General features: G+C 36.9%; 1 protein-coding gene across 1 annotated transcript in view; it reads left to right on the top strand.

The window, feature by feature from the left end:
* The window catches only part of CCDC171 (coiled-coil domain containing 171), a 152,491-nt gene that overhangs the window by 130,239 nt on the left and 9,443 nt on the right, over nt 1-12,809 (top strand). Inside the window, exon 23 of the mRNA XM_066569192.1 lies at nt 464-614. Coding sequence (XP_066425289.1) covers nt 464-614 — 151 coding nt within the window. The remainder of the gene's footprint in view (nt 1-463; nt 615-12,809) is intronic.

The following is a 12,809-nucleotide window of genomic DNA, read 5'->3' as shown; positions in this document are numbered from 1 at the left end:
CTTCCAGAGATCTGTAGCTTTACCGTATTTCTTTTGTTTCTGACAAATTAATTTTCTTAACATGAATTGGGAGGACTCATTTTGAAAGTATGAAAAATCACCTAAAATTGTGTAGTGATTCTTTATAAGCAAATTGCATGTTCACTGAGTTTTGTAGTTAAATAAAATAAAAAATAGTACCAACTGTTCAATGCAGTACTGCATGTTTGAAATAGCTCACTTTGTAATTGGGGTACACAGTCATTTGCTTTTCCTCAAAGCTATCAATATTTCAGATTTTGAAGAAGTAAAAAATCTCATGTTAGACATCTGGTTAAGTCCTTACTTACAATCTAAGTGCCTGGTTTACAACTTCTGTTTGATTTTTGCAATTAATAAAAATTAGATCTTCTGTAATGATGTATGCTACTTGGCATTTAAGTATAGCTTGTCTGGCACTAAAGATTTGCTTTACTTTTTAAAGGGTGTGATTCAAAGTTTCATGGAAGTCTACCAACTTGCAGTTTCCAGAGTTGAAATATTAGTGAGAGAAACAGAATCTTTTCAGCTTGACATTGCAGCTCTAAAGTCCAGGCTCCAAACAGCTAGTCTTCATAAAAGGGACCTTACAAATGGTAAGTCTTCTTTTCAAGCAATTTTTGTCTTTTCAGTGTGTCTTCTTACGCAGCATCTCTCTTCATGCTGTATAGTTTCCGTAGGGGAAATACAGTAATATTTATGTATAAACGTAATAGAGCAATAAAACCAGTGTGAATAGAAACTTTTTCTGAAGAGAAATTGAATGGTAAAAGTTAACACACGGTTTAATTTTTACTGCTGTATCTTCTACAAGGACCTATTCACATGCTGGAAAAGTATACATTGTGAATTTTACCAGTGCAGTAATAGTTGAACTTTGGACCTGAAGAATTTTACATCTAGAGATGTTGGATGTTAAACCAGAATATTATTAGCTTCATGTAATCAAAGTGTTTCTTAGGAGATCTGAATTATTTTTAGACAATTGTGGTTATGAATAATACTTCTCAGTAAACTTAGAAAGTTAATTTCAGAAATAATTTCTGGTCTAAAAATATTGTTGCCCACAAACTGCTTGGATTTGTTTAAGGGTAATAAGATGGGTCTTCAGATTTGAGATCTCTCTCTAGAGGAATTACTAAATGCAGATTTATTTGTGTCACACAGTCCGAAGGCTAGGCACATAAACTGTCATAAATATGTAGCCAAGTATCTCTGGAGTGAGACTCTGTAGGATGTGCAACTTACATAACACTCACTGTATTTCTCTCCCATCTCTTCTTAGTTTTATACAGAGGATAAAGGAGAGGGCTTTGGAGTTCATTTTATTGGTGGTGGTTGTTCTTCTTCTTCTTCCCTTCCTACTGTCTTTTCTTTTAGTCTTGTGTAGTAAATGGCCATAAAGAAAATTAGTATTGTTTGTCTTTCTTTTTGAAACAGGAGACCTGTAAGAAGAGAGCTGTCACAATGCAAATGACATAAATACTGTAGTAAACATATAGTGAAAGGCTGTGACTGTGGCTTTGGCTTTCGTTGTTTCCAACAGAATTATAGTAATTTCTCATCCTGCTTCTTACAGCACTATGGGAAATTACTGCAAATATAAACTCTATTAATCAGTGCTGAATTTGAGTTTTAACATCTTGAGGTGACAATTGTTGAATGAAAACTTTGTTTATTTCTGATTATACAACCTTTCTAAGAAATGAAATGACTTCTCTGAAATTGCTTTTTTCCTCTTCCAACCAGACTCTTTTGATGTCTTCTGCTATGTTTATGTGTGTCCTGCTGAGCCTGTGCCCAATGTAATTGGACTTCTCCTTTGCCTGTTATGGTTGTTTTTGTTGATGACCACTTGTTTACTAAAGATTGGGAAGTCTGCCAAACTTGCAGCAAGGTTTGCTTTCATTTGCATTGAGCGAGCTTTTAACAAAGATTATGCTAGTCCTGTCTGTGAAGGGCTTTGCAGTGGCCTGATACATTACAGTGAAAACCAGCTCTTCGATGTCTGTGTAAATGCAGTGTTTTTTAAGTAGTTTGTATCTGCATGCAGTGCCAATGTAAAGATTATACTATTTGCATTGTGGAGGGATCTCTTAGCCCTCTGGGGAGAACAGTAGTTCTTCCTTTAGGTGAAGTTTAATTTGAATCTGGGCCTAAGCATTAATATGAAATGTTTTAAAATTTTAATGTAAAAGTGAAAACATTCAGAATGAGAGTCTTAAGTTGCCATGAAAAAGTGATTATGGTATATTTTGTAGTATCTGGGTTTTCTGTAAATTTGTCCCTAATATTTGTAAAAGTTGCATTAAGCATGAATTTTAATAACTTCAGGCATTGGAGCTTTGCAGTGTGACTTAGATTTTAAAGGTGCTAGTTGATACTGTTTTGGTTTGATTTTGAGGAAATTCTGCACTGAATTGCTTTCTCTAGTATAAAAAGTAGAACAGATTTTTTTGCTTATTTTAAATGAAAGGAAGTAATGACTTCTTGAGTACATATTTGGTTTCAAAATTAGACTAGCTTTGTTAGTTTTAATTCACTGTCTTCAATGATATATCCATTGCAGACAAAATTTTACGTGGAGGTGGCAAACACAGCACTTGGACTGTATTGGTTGCCATTCGTATGACATATGTTTGTGTTTCCTGAAGAGTAACTATTGCTCAGTGCTGAAATACGTTTTTTAATTCTTCCAGTTGTGTATCATGTGTGGACTCTTACCTTATCAAATTGGGATTTATCTCACATGTTGTGACTGTTTTTTGATGTCTTTTATGCTAGTCGCTTAAGGATCTTGCCCCATCTTGCATTGCATGCAAGTTTGGCCCATCCATGAGTATTGATATTTTCCATGCTTATTGCTTTCCTAATTGACCTGTTTCTACTGAAATTTTGTAACTATGTCACCTTTCTTTCTATTCACACCACTTCTCTCTTCTGCTGCTTTGGGTTTTGCTAATAATTTTAGAAACAAAACTGATGGCATGAGGCAAGTTGGTGATGCTAACTCCTCATCTTTTATCTCAGACTCTGAATTGACATCTCCATCCTACAGTCCATTTCTAGTCCAAGCACTTTCCTTCTAGTCAATAGAGTTTAGATTCTGAGATTGCTATATGTGGTCATGCTAATGCCAACAGAGGGGAACAAGAAGAGATGTGATTATGATGGACAGAGGTGAGATGAACACTGGAAACATTGCTTATAGAGAAGAGAATTATGTAGGGAGAAGTGAAGTCAGTGGCAGAATGTCTCTGTAGTCTTCATTAGTGCCCAGCTATCTATCTGTCTACTTGTCTTTGACGATTCTTACTCTGTGGAGAAAAAGGCCCTGTGCATTTTTAAATCTTGCAACTCTTTAAAATTCAGTATGGCTGAAAAACAGCTTAGGTTTTCTACCTGTCTTCCTTTCTTCTTCTTTCCTTCTTTCTGCTCCCGCTCCCTTCCTTCTCCTCCCCCTCTCCCCGCCCTCCCCCCCCCCCACCTTTTTCAATTGTTCTCTATTCCTGAGGGTTCTTGGTTGGTTGGTTTCAGTTTTTTTAACTTCTTCTGATTTTTTGGTTTTTGCCAACTGCTTCTGAAATTTCCCTTACATTTCCAAAATGTCCCTTTTTTTTTCTTCTATTAGGAAACTATCAATATTTTGTAATACTCCTTCCTGCCTATTTCTTGTTTAGAAACATCCAGTAATATAAATATCATTAACTGGACTGTGATGAATTCTACTGCCTTTATTAATTTTTATTCTTCTTCAGATACATTGCTTTATTATTATACTTGCACATTCTTTCAGGGTTGCAGTAATAAGTAGACCTTGAACTGAGAGCTTAGAAGTGCTTTATTGTGCAGTAGTGCAGTCATAGGCAGTTCTTTGTGGGTGCTGCATGGCAATGTGTCATCATATTTAGTTACATGGCAAGTATTTGAATCCATGGTATCCAAGGGGCTTTTGCTGCAAGTGCAGTGTTGCAGGATGTGGATACAGTGACACTCTCTTTTCCAGGGTGACTGGACACATTGGAGGAACAGTGAACAGAATTCAGTTCATTATAAAATATTTTCAGAAAGTCTTCTTGTAGCTTCCAGCCCTAAGATTTTATACCTGATATCAGTACTTGTGTCAGAAGTTGCAGAATGTAAAATAATCTGGTATTAGTTCTGGTAAACAAAAGAAGTCACTTTTGTGCTTCTTGTCAGGTGCTTCTCTGAACCTGCCTGGGCACTGATCTGGTGATACTCCTTCCTTTTTCTGTTTTCACCTCAGAATCAAAGGAGAATAAAAATGAAGAGCAAAATACAGTAATTTCTAAAGATTATGAAGAGAGAAAAGCTTTGTGTTTACTGGAGAAATGGAAATTGGGGGACCCAAAAAGACAACTTTATCTGAAAGGGGGAGAAAGTGAGTTTCAGATGGATGAGAGGGGTGAAGCAAAGAGGTCTGTAAATGTACTAGAATTCCCTAACTGTGAAAACAACTGTTGTCTTTTGATGCTCCTAGCTGACATGAAAGTAAAGTCACTCATTGGTTTAATGTGGCTATATTTTTGTGTCATATCTTTTTCACCACAGTTGTGTTTGTGTCTATCCTTTGTCTAGAAATGTCTAGTGATATCACTTAAAGTATTGAAAATACAGAAATGGTGCCTTTTGTTGAGGTGAGAGAAGCAGGCAGAAAGAATGATCTTTTGCATGAATAGTATGTATATGTTTTTGAGGTCCTAGTGATTGACATATCGTTTCATACTTCTGTGTTGAAAAATGCATTAAGCAAGATGTACACTTTCCTCCTTACTCAAAGCAGTCAGCACTCAGTTCTCATCATCTACATGAACCCTATGCATAGATGATAGAGAGAAAAGACATATTTAAAACTCAAACTTATCAGCTAACTATTTCCCTGACATTTTCTCCCTACTTAACCAAGCTGATCCGGGCAGTGGTTTTACGTGTCTTTTCCCCATATACTTTGTTTCCTTGTCACCAGTTCAATCTGTTCAATCTGTTATGGCTAAGACCTGCATCTAGCAAGGATGCATTGTCCTAAATATAGAATTATTAGGATGGAACTAGAGAGAAAAAAAAATCCTAACTATTTACCTGTTCTCTTGCTGCATAAGGGAAAGGTATTTATCAGTGTCATTTTAAATGTCAGAGCCATATTTCTGATGTAGCTGGAGGAATTCTTCCCAGATGTTGCAAGAAGCAGGTAGGTCCTGAATGAAAACTCTCTGTTGTGGTTTGACATGACAAAGATGCCAGGCACCCACAAAAGTCTCTCACTTACTCTTCTCTACCACAGCTGGGCAGAGGAGAGAAAAATTTAATGAAGGCTTCATGAGTTGAGATAAGGACTGGGAGAAAACACTCCAGGGACAAAACCAGGTTCAACTTAAAGGTAAAACATGAATCTATTACTAACAGAGTCAGAGGAGGATAAGAAGAAGTAAAATAGGCACTTAAAACCACATTTTCTTCCCCCACCCCTCTCTCCTTCCCACCAACAGTGCAGGGAGACAGGGGGTTTGGTCAGTTTGTCACCCTGATCTTCCACTGCTGAGTGAGAGGAGTCCTTACTCTGCTGCACCATGGGGTCCCTCCCACAGGAGAAAGTTCTCCATGCACTTCTCCAATGTGGCTCCAATCTCACGAGCAGCAGCCCTATCAAAGCTGCTGCAATGTGAGTCCCTCCCACAGGCACACAGTACTCTTACTAAGTTTAATGTCTCTGTAAGACTGAATCCACCAGTAATATCTTCCTGAAATCCTGTTTTTATTGAAATATTTGCTTTTCTTTCCTGACTTTGAGTAATTTGGCATCACTTTGTGAGAAATTACTCTGACTTTCAAAGGTTTATTAAACCTTAAAAAAATACAGCAAAGGACTGAATAAGGAAAAAGAACAGCACACTGGGAGTTGGTGCCCGGCTGCTACGAACTTGTCCATAAAAATGGGGTTGCATCAGGCAGTGCTGACTCCTCCTAAAGTCTGCCAGTCAGCTCTTCTTCGCCGTCCATTGGTGGAGACTTTCTTGTAACTTGATTGGAAGTCAGGAGTTGTCATGCCTTGCCCCCCTTTCCCCATTCCCAACTTCCCTATGCAAGGGGCTCAGGTACACGCCTTCTCTCCACATTTTCTGCACAGCCCAGACTGTCCAGTGGCAGCAGTACAGAGGGGGTGAAAGGGCACTATAGGGAGAACAGAGGACATCTAAACAACAAACCACAATAATATAACTATACATCAATAAATCTTCTCTTAACATACACACAATATTCATCTCTTAATTACAAGAGGCAATCATCCTGTAACAACTTGCCAGCCTTACTGCATAGCCAAGGAATGCACATGTCCTAAAGCAAATGATCACTTGGTCACCTGGTATTGCTTACACAAGTAATAGTTGTAAATAAACAGTATAAATTATATAGTTTAAAATAATACTACTGCTACTACTACTAATAACAACAACAACAACCTGTATTACAACTCACATTCTGCAACTTAGGGTAATGTTGTAAAAAGCAGTTACAGGAATCCAACAACATGTTTGCTATTTTGTAAAGAATGCTTCCTTTTCTATGCAAAAATTTTTTGATACTCATTATTCTAGGTACGTGAACTTTAAACTTGTCAGACTGTTATATTTGAAAATTATAGTAATTTGATTAAAATGTTGCCTATAAGGCAAAAGGTTCAGTTAATAGAATCCATATGTAATTAAAGTGCATAACCAAATGTAATCAGACCCCAGTGACTGGTGCCTTCATATTGATAGTTTTACAGTGGCCTCTGGGGTTGAAAGTTTATGTTACAGTTACCAATGTAGCTGTGCTCCAGAAAAAAAACAAGGCAGTGTAGCTGTTGAAGCAGGTATGACAAGTTCTCAGACTGATAATCATACAACAAAAGTAGCTGATAGTCTGAATTTTGCAGCTGTCTTCCACTTGGCAGGTGGAAGAAGCACAAAACTGCTGTATTGTACTTGTCAAAGTGTTGCATTCTGCAGCAGCACTGCTATGTAAACATTCCTAAATGAAGGAAGTATGTCCAATGAGAGCAAGTAACAGTGTATTTTTTAATAATATAGTTACTTGATTTGTTTGAATTCATATTTTAATCATCTGAAAGTTATAGACACAACACTTTGTACCAAGCCACAAAAGAAGTTTAAAAAAATTTCCTGAACTTAAAAAAAAAGTAAAATATTTTCTCTGGACAGTTTTAAGAGTTGACATCCTGTGTTAGAGTTCTCTAATCATCACCAGCACAATTTACAATCAGAACACACAGAGAGCCAGTTCAGACCAGCTCATCTGTTGACTTTGGCAGAAGCCCTTAATCTCACTGTGTGTAGCTGCCACTTGAGAGCTGGGGACTCGGCAAAGAGCCGAAGCAGGGTGGGATGCAGGGTTGGTCAATGCATGAACACATAGGCCTGCTTCATTTCAACGGCCATACACTGCTTTTTTTTATACTCTTTTCATTTTACAGCCTTTTTTTTTTAAAACCTGAAATTAAATGAGGACCTCTCATGAGCCACTGCGCTCCAGGCATAAGAAATTGTAATGTCTGGCTTCCAGAAACTGTCCCGTCAAAATGTGCTTCTGATTAGGTGGCTTAATTACAGCTGTGAAAACAATGTTGATTTAGGCCTCAAGATTCCAGTGCATGTCAGCCGTTATTAGCTAGCCTTGGACTGAAGCCACCATTTTAAAACTCTGTACCACTAAAGTCACACACTGCCTGACAACTTTTTATTTAGGCAGAAATGTTGCCAGAAGCAACACATTTTATGCAAAATATTTTTCAATGCGCAAATTTCAAATGTGACACAGTTGATGGACATAAAATAGGTAGTTATGGGTGGACCTCACCAAGTCCAAAACCTAACTTTTGCAAAAAACCCCCTACCCCAATACATCCCCCTCCCCCATTTCAAATAGTTTTTTCTAAAGTTTGACTGACATAATGCTTAATTTTAATTCCTTTAATTCAGTTTTATTCCAAATCCAGCATGTTGGTTTAACCACCCAATTTTATTGCATCTAAATTTTCCTGACAGTTTCATTTGCTGTTGGGAAATAAGATTGCCATTTTTGCAACATGGGAAATAATGGCTAGTTTCAAAACCAATATGTTTGAAACTTCCTTTGCCTGAAGCAGGTTAAGGCACACACTCAATTTACTTTAGGGGAAAAAAGCTCATTAAATAGTTTTTAATATTTTAATATAATTTAAATAACTGCTTTCACAGTGGGAAGGCTTATTAGGCCCATGTATTTACACCTGCAGAGAGGTAAATGTTTGGGTAATTAGGTGGTTTCCAATAATTCAGTTTTTCAGTTGAGGGTTAATACTGTAAACACTGTAGATGGACAGAAAGAGTGCTGCATTTAAACATTACATTTCCACTTTTAGCATTTTACTTTCAAGTGCTTAAGAAAGAGGCTTAAGTGGGGTTGGTTTGGGTTTTGTGGGATTTTTTTTTTTTGTTTTGGTTTGTTTTAGTTTGTTTTTTTCCTTTGTTTGGTCTGTTCTTCAGCTCTCCTTAATGACATGAATTGGCTAAGGAATGTGAGAGAATGTGTGTGGGTGTTAACTCTCAGCAGAGGTCGGTACTTTGGAAGAGTAAGATCTACATTCTCACTTCACTGTTGCTATGAAATTCCAAATGTCCATGCTGTGTGGTTTAATGGAAACCATGAAGTTCCTAAATGACCGCAGGTTTGTTCTGCTGTTCAGCACAAAACAAATCTTTCAAGTCATTGGCTAAGTCACAAAAAAGGAGGGCCATGTTTTCAGGAAGGTAATCTCCTTTCCTTTTTTTTCCTTCATGGTTTGCATTTCTATGGCATTAGAAATGTGTTCCTAGTGAGGTACTGGAACTACCAGCTCACCAACAAGAATCCTCAGTTCCCAGGACTGAAAACAAGACACTTGGAAGCTAAAGCTGTATTCACCTCTTATCCTAAATACAGGCCAGTGCAACAATAGTACCTTCAGGAGCAACTAATTGGAAATTAATTTTGAGAAACTAATGATTTGGATAAGGAAGCAAGTCTGAAGTGTAGGTTCAAGTTTGTCCTGTAAAAAATCATCATGCATTCATTCTCTGCCTGCAGCAGATTAGTGGAGAGCAAGGCAGTGTATGCCTACACTTTATTTCATTCAGTTTTCAAAGGAGAAATACTGGAATGAGCAAGTCTTCTATTTTCTTTGCAAATACTAGGTGGGGTTTCCTGGAAAAGAATGTTTCAGAAATGCCCGAGTTGCTGTGGAGGGCAGCTGTAAGTCAGGAGACAACCATGTGATGGCTTTTTCCTTATTAGACACCTTTGCACTAGACTTTTGAAATGTGTTTCATTGATAATACACAATGAGTTTGATTCATCAGCCGCATACATTTTCTTCCTGTTGGCTACACACTGCTTTTTCTTTTGCCTTCTTCCCACACCTATCGAAGGAGCATTTCCAGGACATCAAATTAAAAGAAACATTCATATATTATTATATATATTGTTAATGCTGTAGTAGAAATGAAAGTATTGGGAGTGCTAGACAGGGTGTTATTCCGAGAACTGGATATTATAGACCAGGACATTTAACCCTGGGATAAAGTTTTTACAAAAGAACACAGCCAAGGACACCATTTTACTGTCTTTATAGAAGAAAAGGAATATTCTCTACAAAGGCAGACAAATTCACTTTTTTCCAGACTCAAGGACTTTTACTCAGGCCAGAAGGTGCTTCCTCCTCCCTTTTGAAGAAGTTATTTCAAGAAAGAGAGCCGGGAAGCTTCTATTATTCCCTGCTAAACTGTGGGTTAAACATAAAGGGAATGTCTGTCTTTTCTGAGACTCTGAATTTGCTGAGAAATTTTTGGAGGGGATTAAAGCATAGCTGTGTGCCTGAATGAGTCTAGCATAGATGCTTAAATGGTGAGTGAATCCATGCAGTGCAGTCTGTCATATTTCTGATATTTTCTTGACATTTTAAATTTAAATCCTACAAGTTATACTGTTGTGAATAATTATTTTCTTGTTTTCACACCTGTTAGGTTTTATGTTTCAAGCTAAGTATTTAAAGCACTGTTTATAAGGAGAAAATTCACTGCTGATCTTCAGATATTAACTTTGATAAAGAGTGCAAGATGTGTAGATGCACCCTGTGGATTGCAGTTCACTTGATCAGGATGATAGATAATAGAAAGACAATTTTTGTTGTCTTTTTGCTGTTCTTGTTTACTTTATTCTACTAGCTCACTGTCTAGATCACAGGGGGAAAAAAAAGATTAGAGTATGACCTAGGGCAGTGTTGCCAGGAGCCTCTTTCTCAGCTAGTCTCAGTAATGCGTGTATGTGCAGCATGCGCTTGTAACATAGTATGGCTAATATTACATGCACCCATTAAGAAAAATAATTAAATTAAAAAACATATATGTGTACACACACACTCTTTATGTTTTGTAAAGGTAAATCTCGTGTTAAGAGGTTTGTGTTTCCCTCTGGGTGGCAGAGAGGCACCTCGCAGTCAGCCTTCCCTAGACGGGGCACAACTGTCTCTGATGCTCTGTCTCCTCTTAGTTTCTGCTTCTGGTGCAGTCTGTACTGGGGGTAAGATCAGTCTGTACTGGGAGCACAAGGAGCACAAGTATTGTCTCTATTGCCCCGCAGCAGATTTTACTGTCAGAACTAACCTCACTAGTCCACACAGGGGAGGGTAAATCCTCTTTAGGCCAAAGGGAGATAGTGAGTGGGGTAAAGAAGGGTAGATGCAAACCACAGCAGCCAACTGTGGTTGGCAACTGTGGTTGGCCTTACGCCTTTCTAGAATTTATGAAATTGTTTTCCTGTTGACTTGTTAATGCTCTTTTCCCCTGCCTTCTCCTATAATTGTGCATGTTTCCATCCTTTTCAACTGTGAAAAAACGTTTGCATTCCATTCTGTGACATGTTTGCAGCAGAGTAACATATTTCTTGAAAAAATAAATATGTTTGCCTACTTCCATTTGCTTGCATTTTGTACTTAAAGCATAAAAGTTAATGTGACAAATGAAGAAAAACCAAACCTTTGAAATTTAGAGAGTACAACTTGTGGAGATAGACAGGAAATTCAATTAGTGCACAAAGCATAATATTGTTCTTAACACATAATTTTATTCCTGTAATGTTGACATGATTTAAGGGAAATACAGACAGCAAGTTACATCTTCATCTTTCTTTTTGTTGAGTCTTACATATTTAAGATACACTGTTTAATATTTACCCATCAGGTATTTATTTATTTATTTATTTATTTGTTTGTTTGTTTATTTATTTATTTATTTATTTATTTTTGTTTCTAAGTTATGTATAAAAAATTTTAATTGAATTCTGATAATGCCACATCATGTAGAGAAGGCACAGTTTTTATAGTTGATCATAGTGAGGACCCATTTTCTCCAGAGACTGAAGTCTGGGAAGCAGTTTGACCTGTTGAATAAACTAATCATTGAACAAATTTTTAAAATGGGAAGTGGGCATTCCATAGGGTAAAGAGCTTTACTGTCAGCTAAAAAGTTGTTACTATGATTTATTATGATAGTGATCTTGATTATTCAAATAACATTTGTTTTCTTCAGTTTATTTAACAGTTGAGTTAAAGAAATTGATTTAGAAAGAAATGTGCTTCTGAAAGTGTAATTTCACTTCCCTATTTTATAAGAATTTGAGGGGGTTTTTGACTTTGAGAAAGGCAACCATTTGGAAAGACAGGAGCCTCTTTTGCTCAAGCAATCAATTCACCCCCCCCCTTTTTTTTTTTCTTCTTTGTGGTGGAAGGGAGGGTACCTTTAAAATGAAAAGTGAATAATAAAATTTACTAAAATTTTGGTCACAAGTAGTGTAGTTAATCACGAGCAGAGTTTCCCTGATGCATGTGATGATACTAGGAAAGCTGTGACATTATGAAGGTGCAATGATTCCATTTCATCCTTTTCAGATGGTGTAATTCCTTGAATTCCTAAAAGAACTCCTATTTTCAGAGAAGCCTATAGAAATCTTAAAGCCACACCTTTGGATGTGGGTCTCAACTGAAGTTTGCCCATAAACTCATAGTTGACTCAGTTAATGTTGCCACAAAGCTAACATTGCAATACTTGCCTCTCTTAAATTTGTATATTCAGCAGTACCTTGTAAGACTTTTATGCTATCTAGGTGATGAAGATGATTTGACAAATACAGTTTCTGAAGGCCAGAACCACAATAATGAAATAATTCACTAATTTTTCAGCTTTTGTTTAACACTGAGGGTCTCCTTTGATCACAGAAGGATCATCTTGTGTGGTGCTTATATGCTTATGGTCAGGCATATGCTATATGCTCCTGTTAGTCTTTCAAAGCCTGTGTGACATCAAATTTCCTTTCACAAGGTACATTAAATCTGTTGCATTCTTTTGGGAGTCTGAACATTAAACACTGTAACTTAACCAGGGCTTTGCGAAGTTTCCTGACACATCAAGTCATACAGTTTAGTTTTAATTTGTATATGTCAACACATCCTGTTGCTTTAAGTACTTTGAGTTTAATTTAATAACTTACTAAAGTTTTCTGTGCTTTAAATATGAGATGTTTTAGAAGACTGTAATCTTAATGGGACCTCTGAGTAAAGAAATTGAAGGTATAATTCTGGAATGTACAAGGCACACCAAATTACTGAAACATCCCTGTTTTGGGGGTTTTGTTGGGTTGTTTTAGAAAACCTAATTTTTTAAACTTGTATTACACCTTTCTGGTTTTACAAAACAAAA

This window comes from Molothrus aeneus, chromosome Z (assembly GCF_037042795.1).
Source record: "Molothrus aeneus isolate 106 chromosome Z, BPBGC_Maene_1.0, whole genome shotgun sequence".
Classification (NCBI taxonomy): domain Eukaryota; kingdom Metazoa; phylum Chordata; class Aves; order Passeriformes; family Icteridae; genus Molothrus; species Molothrus aeneus.
Note: the sequence above shows the minus strand (reverse complement) of the source record. Positions and strands in the feature narration are given on the sequence as shown.